This window comes from Saimiri boliviensis, chromosome 1, assembly GCF_048565385.1.
Source record: "Saimiri boliviensis isolate mSaiBol1 chromosome 1, mSaiBol1.pri, whole genome shotgun sequence".
NCBI lineage: Eukaryota > Metazoa > Chordata > Mammalia > Primates > Cebidae > Saimiri > Saimiri boliviensis.
Genome location: NC_133449.1, coordinates 46,653,426 through 46,671,597, shown reverse-complemented (window position 1 = coordinate 46,671,597; position 18,172 = coordinate 46,653,426). Strand labels below are relative to the sequence as shown.

At 52.8% G+C, this 18,172-nt stretch overlaps 1 protein-coding gene across 6 annotated transcripts in view; it reads right to left on the bottom strand.

Moving 5' to 3' along the window:
- TTC7A (tetratricopeptide repeat domain 7A) overlaps positions 1-18,172 on the bottom strand; it is a 153,718-nt gene that overhangs the window by 60,059 nt on the left and 75,487 nt on the right. For 5 of the 6 annotated variants that reach the window (XM_074396840.1, XM_074396839.1, XM_003926740.4 and 2 more), the window contains 4 exons: positions 17,877-17,940; positions 6,755-6,892; positions 6,099-6,182; positions 1,434-1,538 (listed from right to left, as the gene is read on the bottom strand). In XM_074396840.1, the coding sequence (XP_074252941.1) occupies positions 1,434-1,538; positions 6,099-6,182; positions 6,755-6,892; positions 17,877-17,940 (391 nt within the window). The remainder of the gene's footprint in view (positions 1-1,433; positions 1,539-6,098; positions 6,183-6,754; positions 6,893-17,876; positions 17,941-18,172) is intronic. The other variant, XM_010337451.3, reaches the window with a different exon arrangement.

The following is an 18,172-nucleotide window of genomic DNA, read 5'->3' as shown; positions in this document are numbered from 1 at the left end:
TTCTCTCCAACCTAAGCAACAGCATAAAGAACGCAAGCCAGAAGCCACACTTTCCCTTCCTCCTGATCAGCCACAGAGGGGATGGGGCACTTTAGACACAGGGATCGGAACCTGTGTGGAAAAAGGGAAAGGCGCTCTTTTCACCCAGCCTCCTTGGGCTGGGGAGGACTGACTTCCTGGAGCAGAGAGAAGGCAAGCCCTGCTGGGATGATGAGGCAGGGACCCAGCGGAGGGATGGGGCCAGTTTCCAGTCCTCAGGAAGGAAGGTTAGAACATGGAATTTGTGGAAAACTCATTGCCTCCCTCCCCAAAATCCATGATTTGTTTGTGTATAGGAGGGAAAGTGGCAAGAAGAGTTGTAAAGGCTACTAATTATGAAGCACCTGGTGAGGGGGTAGCTGAAGGTGTCAGGCCAACAGGAAGACAGGAAGGCCATCTCCAGGGGAAGTGCCCACTTTAGGAGACTCGGGGCCCAGAGAGCAGATGAAAAAACTGGGGAGGTGTGGGTGGGGGAAGGCCTGATATGCATCGTCTGGGAGGGAGGATGCACTTGTTCTGTGTTGCTTGAGAGGGTAGAAAATAGGAGACTGACGTCAGCAAGGTGCTTGGGACTCAAAGCCAAGACTGTCCAGAAGTGAGCCCCGAGTTAGAAGAGATATCTGTGCAGAGACCCCACTGCTGGAGCCCAGTGCCAGAAGCCACAAAGGCCTGGAGTGGCATCCAAATAGATCCGGGGCAGGAGGACCACAGCAAGGCGGGGGACCTGGGCTCCTGGCCCTGACCTTCTTCACTACTCCCAGCTGCTGATCTCTTAGGGGTCTTCAGGAGCCTGCAGTAAAGGCCTCCAAATGGGGAGAGGGCACACCTGGAGCTATAGCCTCCTAATGGTTCAGCTGCCTCTGCAGAGAGCAGTATGCAGGCAGCGAAGCACAGGGCAGGGCTCTGGGGGACTGGAGCCAAGAGGAAGGAGAGGGGCTGACAGAAGAGACCACCTTCCCATTCCGCCAAGAGCAGTTCTGCCCCCAGCATCACGCCTTGCAGGCCCTTACAGATTGGATGCTAAGATCATCTGAAGCCTCAGAAATGATGGGGCTGGTCCAGGTAACTCAAGGCCTTACCCTACTACCCTGCTGCTGGGCAGGTGGGGGGCATGTCTTCTTCCCTATGTTCCACTCTCTGCAGGCCACAGTTCAAGGCTGAACTGCAAACCAGATACCATCCTGAGTCAGGGGACCCTGGCGTTGGAGATGGAGGCTAGCGGCTTCTCAGAGCCTTTCTCCCTGCCCAGGCCCATCTGCCTGGCAGCTCCCATCCTCTCCACCTCCTGCGTGAACCCTCACATACACACCAAGAAGTGCACACCCCACTCACAGCCAGCTGCTGCCACCCTTCCCATAGGAGGCCTCTAGGCCCTGCCCTCATAGCTCACTCACCCAGTGAAGGGACCCAATGCAGACCTTGGCAGCCATCAGGGGCACGGTGGGGTCTGAGGGCCGCAACTTCACACACTCCCGCAGCAGTGACACGGCGTAGGCTGACTGCAGAAAAAAAGAGCAGGAAACACTGTCACTCACAGCCCTCGATCTTGAGTGCCCACAGTGGGGTGAGCTCCCCAAACAGCCAAGCCTTGATCTGTATCCCTTTCCTCTGAGGAGCCAGGAAGAGGGCCAAGGCAGAGAAGTCCAGGTAGTGTCGGCAGGCAAATCCCTCCCTAGGCCTCAGTTTCCTCATCTGAAGAATGGAGGCCATGACCCTTGCTCTTTAGGTAACATGATGACAGCTAACGTGACAACAAATGGAAGCTCTCCAAAAGGAATTCAAATGTGAAGCACATAAATTTTTTTAGAGGTAGAAAGGGGCTCTCTAATGAGGGCTGGGCACAGTGGCTCATGGCTGCAGTGCCAGTACTTCGGGAGACGGAGGTGGGCAGATCACTTGAGCTCAGGAGTTTCAGACCAGCCTGGCCAACATGGTGAAACCCTGTCTCTACTAAAAATACAAAAAACAGCCAGGTGTGGAGGTACATGTCTGTAGTCCCAACTACTCAGGAGGCTGACACATGAGAATTGTTTAAACCCAAGAGGTGGAAGTTGTAGTGAGCCGAGATTGTGCCACTGCACTCCAGCCTGGGTGACACAGTGAGACTCGGTCTCAAAATAATAATAATAATAATAATAATAATAAATGACTCTGAGGCAGGGCCAATGGAGGGGGTTGGGGGTTGTGTAAAGGCTGGCAGAGAGGAGGGGGAGATGTTCTAAACTGGTAGAGTTGAAGAAAACCTCCAAATAGGAGTCTGAGGCTCCCCCATGGCTTAAGGGACTCAGACTGGACCTGCAGAGGACAGCCAAGTGTGAAAGAGGGCTGGGCTGGGGTGCAGCCACAGCCAGACAAGGATGTTACCAAGAACAGTAATAAGAACAGCAGCAAACACTTATCCAGATCTTGGGATGCACAGGCATTGTCTTAAATCTGGGGTTGGCAAAACACAGTTCACAGGCCAAATCCAGCCTTCTGCCTATTTTTGTAAATAAAGTTTTATTGGAACACATAAATGGACTATGCACATTCATATACTGTCTCTGGCTGTTTTCCTGATATGGTAGCAGAGTGAAATCGTTGCAAAAGACTGTTGGGCCTGCAGAATCAAAAATGCCTGCTATCTGACCCTTTACAGAAAAAGTTTGGAGACTCCTGTTGTAAGTGCATTCTATACATCAAGTGACTTAATTTTTACAGCAATCCTGTGATGTAGATACCCTGACTCTAATTTACAGATGGGAAAACTGAATGCGGAGAAGGTTAGGTAGCTTGTTCAAAGCCACACAGCCTATGAATGGCTGAGCTGAGGTTTGAATGTAGCCTGGCTCTAACCACTACCCTGCACTGCCTCTATGATGACCACCTTGGCCAAAAAGGAGGCCTGTTTCCCTGCCCACCCCCAACTCTCTCCCTCTCTCTCTTTCTCTCTGTACTGGAACCTTTTCCAGGAAACTCTGCACAAGTCCTCCCAGTGTGTACACGCCTGCATCTGCATGACCTCCAGGTCTGCACATACCTGCGTGTAACTATGACAATTCCTATGTATACTGGGCCCTACTGTGGGCCAAGCTTCCCACTGTTAACTAGCTCTCATCTCCCCCCAGCAACTCTGGAGGTACAGAAAGAAACAGAGGCTCTGGAAGGCTCACCTGTCTACAGCAGGGTATGAGCAACTGGCGGGTACACAGCTAGGACCTGAATGGTCTGTGTCCACCCTGGACACCCGCCTCCCTCCAGCTGGCCTCCCCTGTTCCCTGCCATCTAAGGAACAGCTTTCCTCAACCCAGACGTGATAGATTTCCCCGGGCTTTGGCTCAGACTTAGCAGGTCAATGATGGTTGTCTTCGCCAAGGGTGTGCTCTGGACCCAGTACTGGGCTAGGGGTTGTGGGGTCACTCAGGAAGGGAGATGAGGCTATGGCTCTTTCCTCAAAGGACCCTATAGAAAGGGTGGGACAGACAACAAAGGCCACCACCCCCATGGCTCTCTCCAGAAACAAAAGGGTAGGAGGCCAAGCACGAGAGCGTGTTAGCAGGCAACCAGCTCCTGCAGGCTGGGAGCCTGCATGGGGTACCCAGTGTGGGGGGGTGGGTGCCAGGGTACACGAGGGGCTTGAAGGCACTGTCAGGCTATCTACCTCCTCCTGAGACCCTGCCCTGGGAACACCATTCCCAAGGCCCCTCCATCTACACCCCAGCAAGCCTCAGGCTTCTCCTCGGCCTCCTTCTCACAGCTACTGACTGGATCCTTGCCATACAGGGTTCTCTAACCCTGACCCTCCGCATTCCACCCCACCCCCATGCACACCAAAAAACGCTGCTATTTAAGGAGCCATCTGAGGATCAGCAGCCGGAGCAGCAGCTTTTTTTTTTTTTTTTTTGTCATAGTGGTTACCTAGCAACACAGCCAATGCAATTGCCGCACAGAGACCAAGAGAAGGAACGACCTAAATCATGCCACGGAACTCATCCGTTATTCCTGCAGGTTGAAGTGTTAGATATATTTATACTGCCCAGATTCACCTTCTGGAAGGCCTTTCAGGCACAATCACAGCTACAAACCCTTGATTCCACCTTAGGCTTTCAGCAAAGGCAAGGTCTGGCCACTCCTGAGTGATGCCTGGAACAATCAGACAGGCTCATTTGGTGGGCAGGGTTCCCAAGGAGGGTAGAGAGTGCTTTCCAGAACAATCTCCGGCTGCACCGAACGCACAGCGCCTCCAGCCTGTGGAGCCTCATGTATGAGGAACTGGCCAATCTGAAGTCCCTGATGCAAGCCCACTTTCAGGGCCACCTTGCCGGTCTGTGAAGGAGCCAAGCCCAGAAACCAGTTCCCTGGATGCTGGGATGGTGGCAGGCTGGTCTGGACTTCTCTGAGTCCAGCTAGTCAGAGGCAGAAGACTCCTTACCTCCCAGGCTATCACAACACCTTCGACTGAGCCTGGAGAGCTTCTAAGAGCTTCTCTAGGATTTAAAGCTAACTTGCATACGCCCTGAATTTTTCTGAGCAGTGGTCTCAGCTTTCCTTAGCTCCTGAAAGGGGTCCATGACCCACAGAAGGGTATGAACCACTGTCCTGGTCCCAGGCCTCTCCTGCCCATACTCACTGTCCCCAGATTAGATGGGCTTTCTATTTCCCAGAGGTAGGAAGAACCTGCCTATGCCACTGTGAGCTGTCTGCCCAGACTCCCTGGAAGCTCCAGCCTCACCTCCTCCCCACCCTGTCCTACTACCCCAGGCGGACCGGTGCCTTCAACACCTTCCTGTCCCCACCCCCACTGCTGGCTCATCTTTCCAGCCCCTCCACCATTGCCCACATTGTCTCCTCTGCCTGCAGTTCTGCAGGAGGGTTTCTCTCACTCCCTAACCCTTGGAGGGCCAGGGCCTCGCCTGTGTTCTGAATCTCCGTGAGTTTTGACAAGACCCTGCTGAGCAAAGAGCCAAGGAGATCATGCTGTGACTTCGAGATGCTCTGCGAGGTGTCTGATGTGATGGGGAAGAGGGGAGAGGTTTGGGAAGACATGCCCAGCAGTTGGGGGCAGGGAAGGCTCTCCGGCAAGCCTCTTCCTGGGGCCAGGCTGCAGCAGCTGCTCCTCTTCCCCCTCCCCGCCAAGACCTGGCCTGCCTCGGCTGCCGAGGCCCCGAGCTAGCTGGCACACCCTCCATGCATGGAGGAGGCACTGGCAAGCTGGAAGGGCCCTCCCCAGAGACAGCAGCGGGGCCAGAAATGGAATGTGGCACAGATGGGCCAGGGGGGCGAGGAATTCCCTCAGCCCCATGAAAGGGCTCTGGGTATTTACAGCTCCTGGAACAATCTGCAAGCTCATGCCACCTTATTTCCTGCATTCGTAGCATCCCCAGCCCCAACAGCCTCAGTACCCAGCTCCAGAAAGGTTTTCCTTTCATGTCACTGCTTAAAATAGAGGCTTATGTAAGTGTAATTCTGATCGGAGGAAAAAGCAGGGGTGATGGTACTAGAGCTGCATGGATAGAGAGTGAACTCAGGCCCGCTCCTTGTTCTGGCCGGTGTCCCGCCAGGCACTGTCTCCACCCAGGTGCCCCTGGCCATATGTGTCATGCAGTACCCCCCCAAACCCCCTTGTGGGTGCTGCTGCTCTGCTCCACCCTTTAACCTTCCCCTCCAAGGCAAGTCTCCAGTGCATGAGCAAGTCCTTTCCTGATACCATGCTCGATGGATAGGATGAGAGCTACAGCCCAAGAGGAACAGTGTTCCCTCACTTGGATCCACCCTGTGTCCGCCACATGCAGTCACATCATCAGCTCTCTAGCAAAGAGGCTACAGTGTTCCTGTGCACGTATGCATGCTCAGAGAAAAGCATCCACAGGCTCTGCACACCGGCACACTCATAGCTCGCACGTGGACAGGAATTCACACAAGGTGTCTTTGTGGCACACCGTACACCCCTCTCTCCCAGAGGTTCAAACCAGTTGCAGGATAACCCCCACCCTCTCCCCTGGCCAGAAAAGCCCCTCCATCCACCTCAGCAGAGCCCCCTGAGGGTGAGTGTGCAGCCCCGAGCACACCCTGGACCTTACCTTCCCACAAGCCACCATGGAAAGGGCCACTTGGTACCAAAGGTGAAATTCTCCAAATGCAAACTTCATGGCTCGCTCCAGGCACTGGGGAGGGGAGACAGTCAGCACTTGCCCAGCAGGGGTCCTCCCACCCTAGCCATCTGTACCCTTCCGCGGTAGTCACTGCCCAAGTCAGCACCCTCAGGAGGCTGCAGGAGGCCCGAACCTGGCTCCCGTGAGACACTCTGCAGAAACCCAGTTCCTGCCCCTGGCATGCTGTGTGACCCTGCTCAAGTCTCTCACCCTCTCAGGACCTCAGTTCCCCTCCTTAACATGTGAATGATCTCACAGGGTGATGGCAAAGAGCAAACTGAAGATTTGTGAAAGGGCTTTCAAAATGTAGACAGGCAATAAAAATAGCAGTGAACGTTTATTATTACTGTGCACGGCACTGTTCTCAGCTTTTCACACGCACTCTTCCCAGCAACCTTGTGAAGTGGGTTCTCTACCCATATTTCACAGATGAGGAATTCAGACTTGACAACTTGCCAAGGTCAAAGCAGCAGAGCGGCCTGGCAGGGGAGTGACAGGTGGAGAAGGGACCAATGGCTCCGTCTGATTGCCTTTACAGACTGCCTGACTCCAGGGTGTGGGGTGTGCTGCATGGCTGGCCATACCTCCGAGAGCATGATGTACTGTCCCCTTCTGCCCAGAGTGATGCTCAGGAGGTCATAGATGGCTGCAGCATTCTGCAGGCTCACTGTCCGCTCCTCCTCCTGCTCCGGCACCCGGCTCAGCACCACATCTCGAGTTGCCTGTGGGTGGGACATGGTTTGAGAAAGGGCGAGGACAGCAGATAAGCAGGTGTCTGAATTCACGGGGCCCTCGCCTTGCTGGCCCAGCCACTATCACCTTTTTGCCACTGCCCCGGGACAGAAATGGCCTTTTCCCCTTTCCACAAAGGCCCTCTCCAAGGGAGAAACTCCTCCACCCTTAGCCCAGGTTGGGTGAAGGAGCAGTTCTGAGGAGTCAAGCTTCTGATATTCAATTTGTTATGGTGCAAAATTTCACACCAACAGAAAAGTTGCAAGAATAGTATCATGACCGAAAACGCTTCCTCAATGGACCTCTCTCTATAATTATTATGGTCCTTTACAGTCGGTTACTTTTTCTCATTCCGGAATCCAGTCCAGGATCATACCTTGTATTCAGGTGCCATGTCTCTTTAATCCCCTTCATCTGGAGGAAGCCCTCCACCTTTCCCTCTCATGACACCAGCATTTTTGAGGAGCACAAGCCAGTCATCTTATGGAATGGTCCCTGGTGAGTTTGCAGTTCTCACAATTACAGCAAGAGTTCCAGCTAAGATGTGAAAGTGCCTGGACTGGGTAGGTGGCTCTGTGGGGAGCTTGGGCTGTGGCCCCCAGTGCCCTCTTCTCTTCTGCTTCAGCCTCTTAAGTCCCTTTGACAAGGACATTCCCAGAGTCCCCTTTCCCTTCACCTCTGTGTCCAGTCCAGACCCTCTCCTGGCTCCTTCCAACCATATAAACTCTCCTCCATCCCTCCCCAGAAAGAGCTTCTCCACATTCAAGAACTCTGCTCTTGGCATCCAGCACCAGGGATGTCAGTAGCTCAGAGATGCCAGATGGCTGCTAGGGGTGAGGGGAGGAGAGGGAAATGTGCTGTATGAGTGGGTAATTCTGTCTAATTCCGAGAGGGGACTCCTTATCACCAAGCCAGAAGCCCCCCATCAAGTATGTGGGATCCTTTTGTTCTTCGGTCTGTGCAGCTGGTCCTACCCCCCTGCCCACCTCTATACCCTGGGGGCAAAAGAGACAGGGTGGAAAGGGAGGGGCTCCCCAGCTGCAGGGGTCTCTGAGTAGCCACAGGGCAGGGACTAGGCAGAGGATGCTCTGGGGCCAGAAACAGTCACATCCCCTCCCCCACTCCAAAGGCTGTGCCAGAGCTGGGCAGAGCTGGGCTCTGGGCAGATGTTGCTGCTGGCTGCCCCCAGCATCCTTCCTTCTCCTGCCCCCTCCCCTCTGCCAAATGGGGCTCTCTCCTGCATCTCCCTCCCTCTGTCTAAGCCTCCTTCTGTGCAATGGGACTTGGCCTCCTCTGCTTCCCCACACAGGACCTCAAGACCAAGGATTCAGCCTTCCTGACAGAATAAAAAGGAGCTGCCAGCCCTAAAAACCCAGGTCTCCCTCATCAGAGCCACCCCACCCTTCCCGTGCACCAAATGGGCCTCACAGCCTTGGGCAGGACTGCTCTCCCCTCCTCCCAGTGAGGGGCTGGAGGCAGAAGTCCAAGCCCCTGAGGCCTCCAGACCACAGGCTCTGGGTGTGTCCTGCAGTGCAAGGCTGGAGTGTGTCCTCCTAGAGGCCTCTGGAAGCCAAAACACCTCCAAGACCTAAGGAGGTGACTCACCCTGGGGGGGACAGCTCAGTCACTGAGAGACTGGTGGCCAGGGGTTCTGATGGCTGCCCTGTTGCCACAGTTGGTGAGTGCCACCCAGGCTCCCAATGGACTCAGATGGCCCAGGAGAGGTGCTGAGATACCTGGAAATCCCGGCAAGGCTGAGCGCTGGAGTCAGCCTGCGGAATAGGAGCCAGTCAGGAGCTCTAAAGGGTTGAAGGAGAGGAATGGAGAAAGAAGGTGCCAAGAAATCCCCCTCCTTCCCAGTGAAGTCCACCTACACAGCCACCAACAGGAAGAGAGAAGAGATTCTAGGGAGAGGCTTGGCAGGAGCTAGTTCCCTGAGCCAAGTAGGAATACAGCCCTCGTTCTATCCCCGGTGATGAACCGCCCTACTCCCCCATCTCCAGCAGCTCCCCAGCTCCGACTACCCAGGGTGGGGACCCACAGGGACAGCCTCCACAAGGCAAGAGTGGCTAGGGAGTGAGAGGATGGGGACATGGAGGCCCTGCAGTGGGGAGACCAGGAAGGAGCAGCAGTATAGGATGCGCATCCCCAAGTGGAAGCTGACCTGGAATTCGGGTGGGAGGGAGAGGCTATGGTGGAAGGGAGTGGGGCCAGGCAGTCTGCAGGGGTGGGAAGAAGCCTGGCTGGGCAAAACCAGGGTCTGGGAATCCACCTGCCCGTGCATGCAGACCAGTTTTGTTCAGGGGATAGTGAGCAGTGAGCCATCACTATGGCCATCGGGATAAAGTCTAAACTCCTTTCTGTGGCCGCCTAACTGGTCTGCTTCTCTCCAATGACATGAAACCCCTTGCTGGTCCCTACAGTCACTGGCCCATCTTCAGTCATGCTGCAGCTCCCTCTGTCAACCAGGACACCTTCTAGCTCCTCAAAACTCCATTCAGGGCCACCTTCCTACAGCACCATCCCTGACTCATCTCGCCAGGAGAGGTCAGGCCTTTCCTGTCCTCCTGCAACCTGGCCCACACCTCAGCCCACACGCCCCCATCTGGTTCACCAGATCTTGCTCATGGCTAGACTCTTGTCCCCAGGCACAGCCTCACACACAGAACTTGACTCAACCTGCCTTTGCAGAGCGTCACACTCAAGAAACATTCTGGGCCTGGGGTGGAAACTTCCCTCTGTCCACCTCAGACCTTGACCTTTAAGAGAACAGTGTCTGAATGTGTGTCTGGCAGAGGGAGGGGTAGATTTTCAGAACTGGGCGTTAATTAGGTCAGAAGAAAAGGAGCAGAAGAGAGGATCATCCCAGCAGCAGCAGCAGCGCAAATCCTCAGGCTGGTGACAGGGCCTCAACAGGCAGACAGCCAGGAAGGCTCTTTGGGGGTCCTAAGGACTTGTGCGAACTGGGGCCTGTGCAGGAGAGGGGCATGATTCCCCAGCCAGAAGCCAAAGTGGGCTGAGCGGTTACTATGGCTTTGGGGCAGGGCTGCAGTGAAATATTCCTGGTGGTTGCTGGGCAGCGCCTGTGTGTGTAACCATGGCAACAGGGCGGGATAGGGGGAAATGGGACAGAAAAAAGGCAGGCGTGGGGGCTGATGGGTGAGCCACAGCAGAACAGAATTCGTGTGCAGCTCAGGGGCCAGGGGCAGCTTCAAAGGCCAGGGCCTCAGACACTATGGGAGCATCAGTTCTCTCCCACGACCCGCAGCTGTCCTGCTCCCTCCTCCCTGGCTCACTGCCCTCAGGCCACATGGTGCAGCCCCATGCTCTGGCAGTAGCTCTGACCTAGTACCAGCCACATTCTTTCCCTTCCACCATTGAAGTGGCCTCAGAATCCTGCTTTCATTAGAAAATCCTCTAGATCAAATGCAGTAACAGATGTGAATGCACTTGTGACCCTCAAAGTCACAAAATCTTCCCACCGTCTCTTCCTCATTGTTCTTAGAATAATGGTAGAATATTCTCCTCTAGTTTCTCCCTGCCTAGTGATTGCTGTCATAACCCCCACAACCACCCCAAGGCTGCCCACTGCTGCGGATACACTGCTCTGTTTAATCCATGCACTTAATCCCAGGATTTAATCCTAGCGCTCATGTAGTTGTCCTGCTCCTAGCCTTTGTCCTTCTGGCTGTTCTCCTAGGATAGCCCCTCCTAGACTAAAGAACATTCACTGCAAGTCCTCTGACAGGCCAGGAGAGGAGAAGCCAAAGAAACAGTGGTAGTCCCCATATACCCATTACCCAACAGCTCAGTACTGAGAGCATGACACACTTCTGGTCTTTGACTACGTATCCATGAAGCAAATATGAGACATCCCCAAAATGCCTATGAGGACCTCTATTTTCCCCAGGCAGGCTGGCCTGTGAGAAACCTAAGGCAAGGGCTACTCTTGGTCAAATATCCAGCCTTATGCATGCAACATGCATTGCCTTTTTTTTTTTTTTTTTTTTTTTTTTTGAGATAGAGACTCCCTCTGTCACCCAGGCTTGAGTGTAGTGGTACAATCTTGGCTTACTGCAACCTCCACCTCCTGGGCTCAAGTGATTTTCCTGCCTCAGCCTCCGGAGTAGCTGGGATTACAGGCACCCACCACCATGCCCAGCTAATTTTTTTGTATTTCTAGTAGAGATGGGGTTTTCACCATATTGGCCAGGATGGTCTTGAACTCCTCACCTCAAGTGACCTGCCCATCTTGGCCTCCCAAAGTGCTGGGATTACAGGCGTGAGCCACCGTGCCCAGCCTGCATTACTCTTTTAGAAGCTGAATTATCATATCCACCGTCCTGCCTGGCCTCACAGTACCCCATGGTGGGGCAGGGATGAAACCACTGACTGCCCCCCACCTTCTGCAGATGGAGGACACTGAGCTCCAGAAGATAAACTACCTTGTGCAAGATCCCAGGGAGCTGAGGCTGAACCACCCTCCAGGCCCCTAGTAGGCCAGTCTGGGACCACTGCTGCTTGCCTGAGCTCTAGCTGCCTGGGGGCTCCTCTGCCAGCTTTTCCCAACCTGGTAAGATGCAAGACCAGTCCTGACCTTTCGGTGGCTACAGGACCACAGGCAGCACTAACCTCTCCTTCTGTCCAGCCCTCTTTCTCCTCTCTATCCTTGGACACAAACAGGGCTCCACTCTAAGAGAAGGAAAGGGAACTACCGTGTGGAACACTTTCTGTGTGGCATCTCAAAATGCTCACAATCATCTTCTGTGTACTCTCAGCCTATTTTACAGATGAGAAGACTGAGGGAGGCCAGGTAAGCTGCCCAATGCACACAAGACAGGGGGTGGGACCTAAATTAGAGCCTAGACATTCTGACTTCATTCCTGGCTCCTTCCCTGCTCCAGGCACCTCCAAGGAAGTGCCCAATAGCCTCATCCATGCCATGAGAGACCCTGGGTTGGCTCTGCTTATAAAAGAACTGAAGCAAAACACAAGGCCAGGCTTCCCCCATTAGACCCTAGGTGCTGCTTTTCTGTAAAGAACATGCTCCTTGGACAACAAGTCCAAGGCCCTGATCAACCCCATTCTCAAAAACAGGATCTTCATTGGCCAAGGAACAAAGCTGAGGGCCTGCTGCTGACACTCTCCCCAACCCCACCAAATTACCCCGGAAAGAAGTCTCCTGGCAGCATCTGTACCCAGCACCTGCCCCCTCCCTGGAGGACGCTGTCATGCTCCCCCTGTGCTGTCGTCCCTCACCAGCAGATATAGTTACCGCTGGCTCTTGAGCTGCCAGTCCACAGAGCCAAGAAATAACATGCTCTGTGACATGTCCCATCCACCCAGCGACCCAGGCCAGGCCCATTCCAGCCTCCGAGCTCCTGCTGAGTCAGGCTCCTGCAGCAGAAATCACAGTTCTTTTTGCCAGTGAGAGAGAGAAGCTCTCCCACCTCCACTGAACCAAGAGTTCTAAGCTGGCAGTGTTATCAGACCGTTCACCGCCTCAGCCCTTGTCTAAGAGCAACCAGGTCCCAAAAGCTGGAACAATCTCTGTTCATCTGCTGAAACCCTAATGGAATCAAGCCCAGGAAGCTGAATGGCATCCTTAAGCCAATTTATCCTGGACATCCCAACAAGACCTGAACCTAAATGTTTTCAAAAATAACTAAATCAGAATCAAGTATTTATCAGGAGAAAATGAGCACATATTGAACAACTAGGCACCTTCACATTCATTTGTGATGAATGTGAAGGTGCCTAGTTGTACCAAATGTAGTAGTTGTACCAAAATGTACCAGGCACCTTCACATTCATTTTCTTATTTATTCCACCAAAGTCCTACAAGAGAGCCCTTATTAGCTCCATTTGTCAGAAGAGAAAACCGAGGCTCAGGTGGGTGAGAAACTCACCCAGGCCACACAGATTGTGAATGGTAAATTCAAGATTCAAATAGCCAGATGCTCAGCATTGGGCATGGCACAAAGTTTGTTAATCTGAGAGTCCCAGGACTCAGAGACTCACCCATCCACCCCCTCTCTCAACACCAGGGTTCTGTACACTTTCCATTTCTAAGCGCATACACCGGCAGCAACTTGTTTGCCAGCTGAATGAAACAGGGATCCAGGGGTTCTGTTTACTTTGGCACATATTATTATGCCCCAGATCAGTATTTTAGAAGCTTTGATACCTGTATTTCCTAGTTCCCCAACTGTTTGAGAAAATCAGGCTGGTTTGATACATGGTTCTTTGAAAAACAAGACTTTACATTTGAGGTTCGGCAGACTAGAGTCATTCTGATTTGGAGACCAGGATTTCCTCCACATCCCTGGGTACAAACTGCAGTAAAAGGAAGTCCATTTGGGACAGGGACTATGACTGAACTGTTAATCATCACCTTTACAGTGCTGAGCATGGTCCTGCATGCTGCAGCTGCTTGAACAAGATTAGATGGATGGAAAGTGAGTGGATGGATAGATGAGGGAATGAATGAATGATACACGGTGGGTAGATAGATAAATTGATGAATGGGTAGCTGGATGCAGGGTTGGTAGGTAGGTGGCTGAGTGGGGGATAGATGGAATGATGGGTGGATGGATGAATGATAGATGAATGGGTGGATAGATGAATGGTGGGTAGATGGATGGAAGAAAGGGTAGATGGATGAAAGGGAGGTGGATGGATAAATGGATGAATGGGTACGGGGACGAATGGTTGGTGGGTGGGTAGATGGATGAATGGGAGGTGGATGGATAAATGGATGAATGGGCAGGGGGATGCATGGTTGGTGGGTGGGTAGATGGATGAATGGGAGGTAGATGGATAAATGGATGAATGGGTAGGGGGACCCATGGTTGGTGGGTGGGTAGATGGATGAATGGGAGGTGGATGGATAAATGGATGAATGGGCAGGGGGACGCATGGTTGGTGGGTGGGTAGATGGATGAATGGGAGGTAGATGGATAAATGGATGAATGGGTAGGGGGACGCATGGTTGGTGGGTGGGTAGATGGATGAGTGACAGGTGGATGAATGAATGGTGGGTAGGAGGATGGGTGGATGGAGAAATGATGGGAAGGCAGATGGCCAGATGGATGAACGAATCAACGATGAGTAGATGAATTTTTAAATGCCATTTTGGCCCCAAAGATTCAAAACTCGGCCCAAAACACAAATCGTCTTCAACCAATTACATCTCATATCCCCCTTGCATTCCTGTGAAAGCATTAGAAAGGTTTTTATTTACCTCTGGAAAGAAAAACCATATCCAAGGTAGCAGCCCCACACCACACAGCCACTACTCTTGAGTTCCAAACCACAAAACAAGGAAGCCTGCAAACACCGTTTCCTGCAGCAGCTGCTCTGGATGTCCTAGAGGTGGATGCAATGAGGATGATGCCTCCCGGGTTCGCTCTGCGGGAAGAGCTTTCACTGTAGCATAAGGCATTCTGCAGGTGTCAGAAGCACCTAAGTAGCAGCCAAGGCCACCAGCTGCTGTTCTAGAGGTTTCTCCCCAAGCCCCTCATTTGCAGCCAAACCCAGCCAACATCAAAGGGAGATGAGGAAAACCCTGCCGGTACATGGAGTCTTGGGGTTCAGCTGAGAAGCATCAGGGCAGGAACTTGAGAGGATGGTAGAGTGGAACCCATACCCTAGTCCTCTCACTGATCAAGAATGAGGCTGGAGAGAAGGAGGATTTAAAACAAAGGTAGGAGAGCCGGGCGCGGTGGCTCACGCCTGTAATCCCAGCACTTTGGGAGGCCGAGGCAGGTGGATCACGAGGTCAAGAGATCGAGACCATCCTGGTCAACATGGTGAAACCCCGCCTCTACTAAAAATACAAAAAATTAGCTGGACATGGTGGCGCATGCCTGTAATCCCAGCTACTCAGGAGGCTGAGGCAGGAGAATTGCCTGAACCCAGGAGGCGGAGGTTGCGGTAAGCTGAGATCGCGCCATTGCACTCCAGCCTGGGTAACAAGAGCGAAACTCCGTCTCAAAAAAAAAAAAAAAACAAAGGTAGGAGAAAAGGCAGGTCTGGCCACTCTGCAAAACCATTCCCAGTCACAGAGGCCAAACCCAGCACCCAGGGGAAAAGGTCACTGCAGATGAAACACTAAAGCTAAGTTCATTGCCAATGCTCTCCCCCAAATCCCTCAAGTTTCTGAATGTCTAACAGGCTGGGTGTGAGAAAGGGGAAACAAACCAGCCAGCCCCATGGGAGGCACCTCCTCCCATTCTCAGTGCAAACAGTGTCTGGGCAGCGCCTCTGTTTGGTGTGCCACAAGGAATCTCCCAGGACATCGCCTGGCCAGCTGACCCAGACTCGCCCACCCCCCAACCTCTAGTCTCCCAGGCAGGCTGCCAGCCACACTGTCTTGCAAAAGGAGCTGCTTGGAGGAGACCGAATACTCAGGAAAACCCAACTGGCTCCAAGCATGGGCCATGCTTTTATAAAAGGCCATTCTCTGCTTGGAGGGTTTGGGGGTTGGGGGGTAGCCTTAACTGAAAGGCATCTGAACTCTGTCCTGAGGACCCAGATCAAGCAGAGGCCACAGAAAACGACTTGGGAAGGCAGAGCCCAGCCTCACTCCCTACCAGGAGAAAAATTATGACCATCTTCACCCTAACAGGCTTGCCCCTGTTTACAAAGTCCTCTGATCCCCAAAGTTATCTCCTGGCCTTTTACACTTGAGAGTACCAAGGATCAGAGCAGTGGGCAAGGGAAGCATCAGGATGGAGGTCCAGGAGCCCTGCGTCTTGTGGCTTAGAAACTGCTGAGGGAGAAGGACATGTTTGAGTCACGGCTTCAAGACTTAATAGTATGTGACCTTGACCAACAGCCATTCCTGTCCTGGACCTCACTTTTGTCATCTGTAAGATGGGAACATATAGTATTAGACTGAACTATATGAAACTGTTGTTTCTATAGGTCATAAACAATTGCAAATTGTTTGTGGCAATTTCATGTGACTCAACACAATGCTCACCTAATCGGTTTGGAACCTCCCTGGCTGAGAAAGGACCTGACAAATGGCCCTGTTTTCAGCCTTTCACTTACCTGTACATTGGAATGGAACCCTCAGTACACAAAGGCTAAAAAAAATAACCAATGTTTAGGCCAAGTGCAGTGGCTCATGCCTGTAATCCCAGCACTTTGGGAGGCCAAGGCGGGTGGATCATCTGAGGTCAAGAATTCGAGACCAGCCTGGTCAGCATGGTGAAACACTGTCTCTACTAAAAATACAAAAATTAGCTGGGCATGGTGGCATGTGCCTGTAATCTGAGCTACTCAGGAGGCTGAGACAGAAGAATCACTTGAACCTGGGAGGGAGAGGTTGCGGTGAGCCGAGATCGTGCCACTGCTCTCCAGCCTGAGTGATAGAGGGAGACTGTCTTTTTTTAAAAAAAAAAAAAAAAAAAAAAAAAAAAAAAAGGTGTTTCAGTGCAGTCTCACCCAAGGGTGGAAGTAATGAGATGGGCGAGAGGGGATGGGAGTACTGGCTTGCATCTGGGGTTCCATAATACAAAACTAGGGTTCAGTATGTGGTCAGAGTAAGGGCCCATTTTCTGTAAAAAGCAGTGTTCTCCCGTGAAAATCAGATGTGGCACATGGTCCCTCTAGCACCACAGCTGCTCATGAGTGAGACGGCTCCCCCCTGGGAAACCACTTACCCACCTCAAAGGCAAACATTTTAGTACAACACCCTGGCCAGCTGGCACCCCCATCCAAATATCACACCCTACACAGGAACTCTCAGATTCGACACAGACCAGCCCCGACTGAGGCAGGACACAATCCTTCTGCCCCGAAGGCCAGCGCCTGCTCCTGTCTACTCTCTGGAATGACTGAGGCACCAAAGGCAACCTGATTACCAAGGCTCTCTAAGCAAGCCCTGGCATTGTATAGTCCCAGATATCCAAGGGGACATTCGTTTCTGGCTATTCTAGGATCCTGCTCATGGGGTCTTGGTTTCTTAACCTCTGCATCCACACACTGCTCTCAGATGCATTGTTTTTTAAAAAACCTGTTTCTCAACCCAGTGGTTCCCAGCTCACCAGCTCTGATGGGTCCCTTAGTCGGAGGACTTGGCCCCAACTGTGTAAATGGCTCCTCTGTGCTTGGCTTCTGCTGCTCCTGCCCTACTCTTCCTGTACCCCCTTTGGACCAGTCTAGTCCATCCTTCATCTTACCACCTCCTCAACCACACAACCACACTGAGCTCTCCTTTGCTGAGCCCCCAAAGTGCTTTGCCCTGGGAAAACATTGCTTGGCACCATGGCCAGCGTATCTGTGCATGCACCAGTGTGTGCATGTGTCCATGTGCGTGTGTTTGCCTCATCTTCCTGCCCAGGCCATGAGCCATGGGTCCTGTGGAAAAGTCTAAACAGCCAACTTTGCATACCCTTTGTCTAGTGTGTTTGAATGAACTCTTTTCACAGGCACGCTTACCTTTGTGAGTACTGTCATCTTACAGGGGAGGAAATGAAGGCTCAGAGAAAATGAGTGATTTGCCCCAGCCCTCAGTCAACATGCAGAACTGGAACCTGAATCTAGACTTTCTGACTCCAAGGTGCATGTTCCTTCCATTCCCTACCTTCCATGTTCTTATATCTGTCACGGCAGAACACGGCTAGGTAACATTTACAGAGCACAGCTAGGTAACATTTTACTGCTGCCTTGTTGATGATCATCTTTTTAATCCCAAAATAGGTGGGTGGGGCCTCAGGCATTCAGTCCCTCCTTATCTGGGGACAGAATGCAGGCCTCCAAATGAAGCCTTCTGCAGCCAGTCCCAAACCTAATGAGCAAGACTTGCCTACCGTATGGGGGGCCAGGGCCAAGAAGCATCTACTTTGGGAGTATCCCTGAGAGAGAGAGTTTGGCTAGGTCACAGGTGACCTGCACCCGGGCCCCACAGCCCAACCCCATAGGGTCAGAGGGCCAGAGGCCCCTGAAGGACATCCTGGAGCTTACCATGGACTCGCTGATGAGAAGGAGCAGGAGGGCTTCCTCGATGTTGTCCTTGGGGCAGTAGAGGCTGAAAGACACAAATGACAGGCCTGGCTAGAGCACACACCTCACCAAACAGCACCACTGACCCACCACGCCAGCCTTCTGCCCGGAGTCAGCACCAGCCCTGTAAGGTGACCCCTTCCTGCATAATTCATGGGCACCGGATACCACCTGTCCCAGAGTTATGGATCCGAAAGGCTGTGGTGGGCGGTGACTGCTGGGCTGGAATACTATGGCTGCTCCTGGGGAGGAAACAT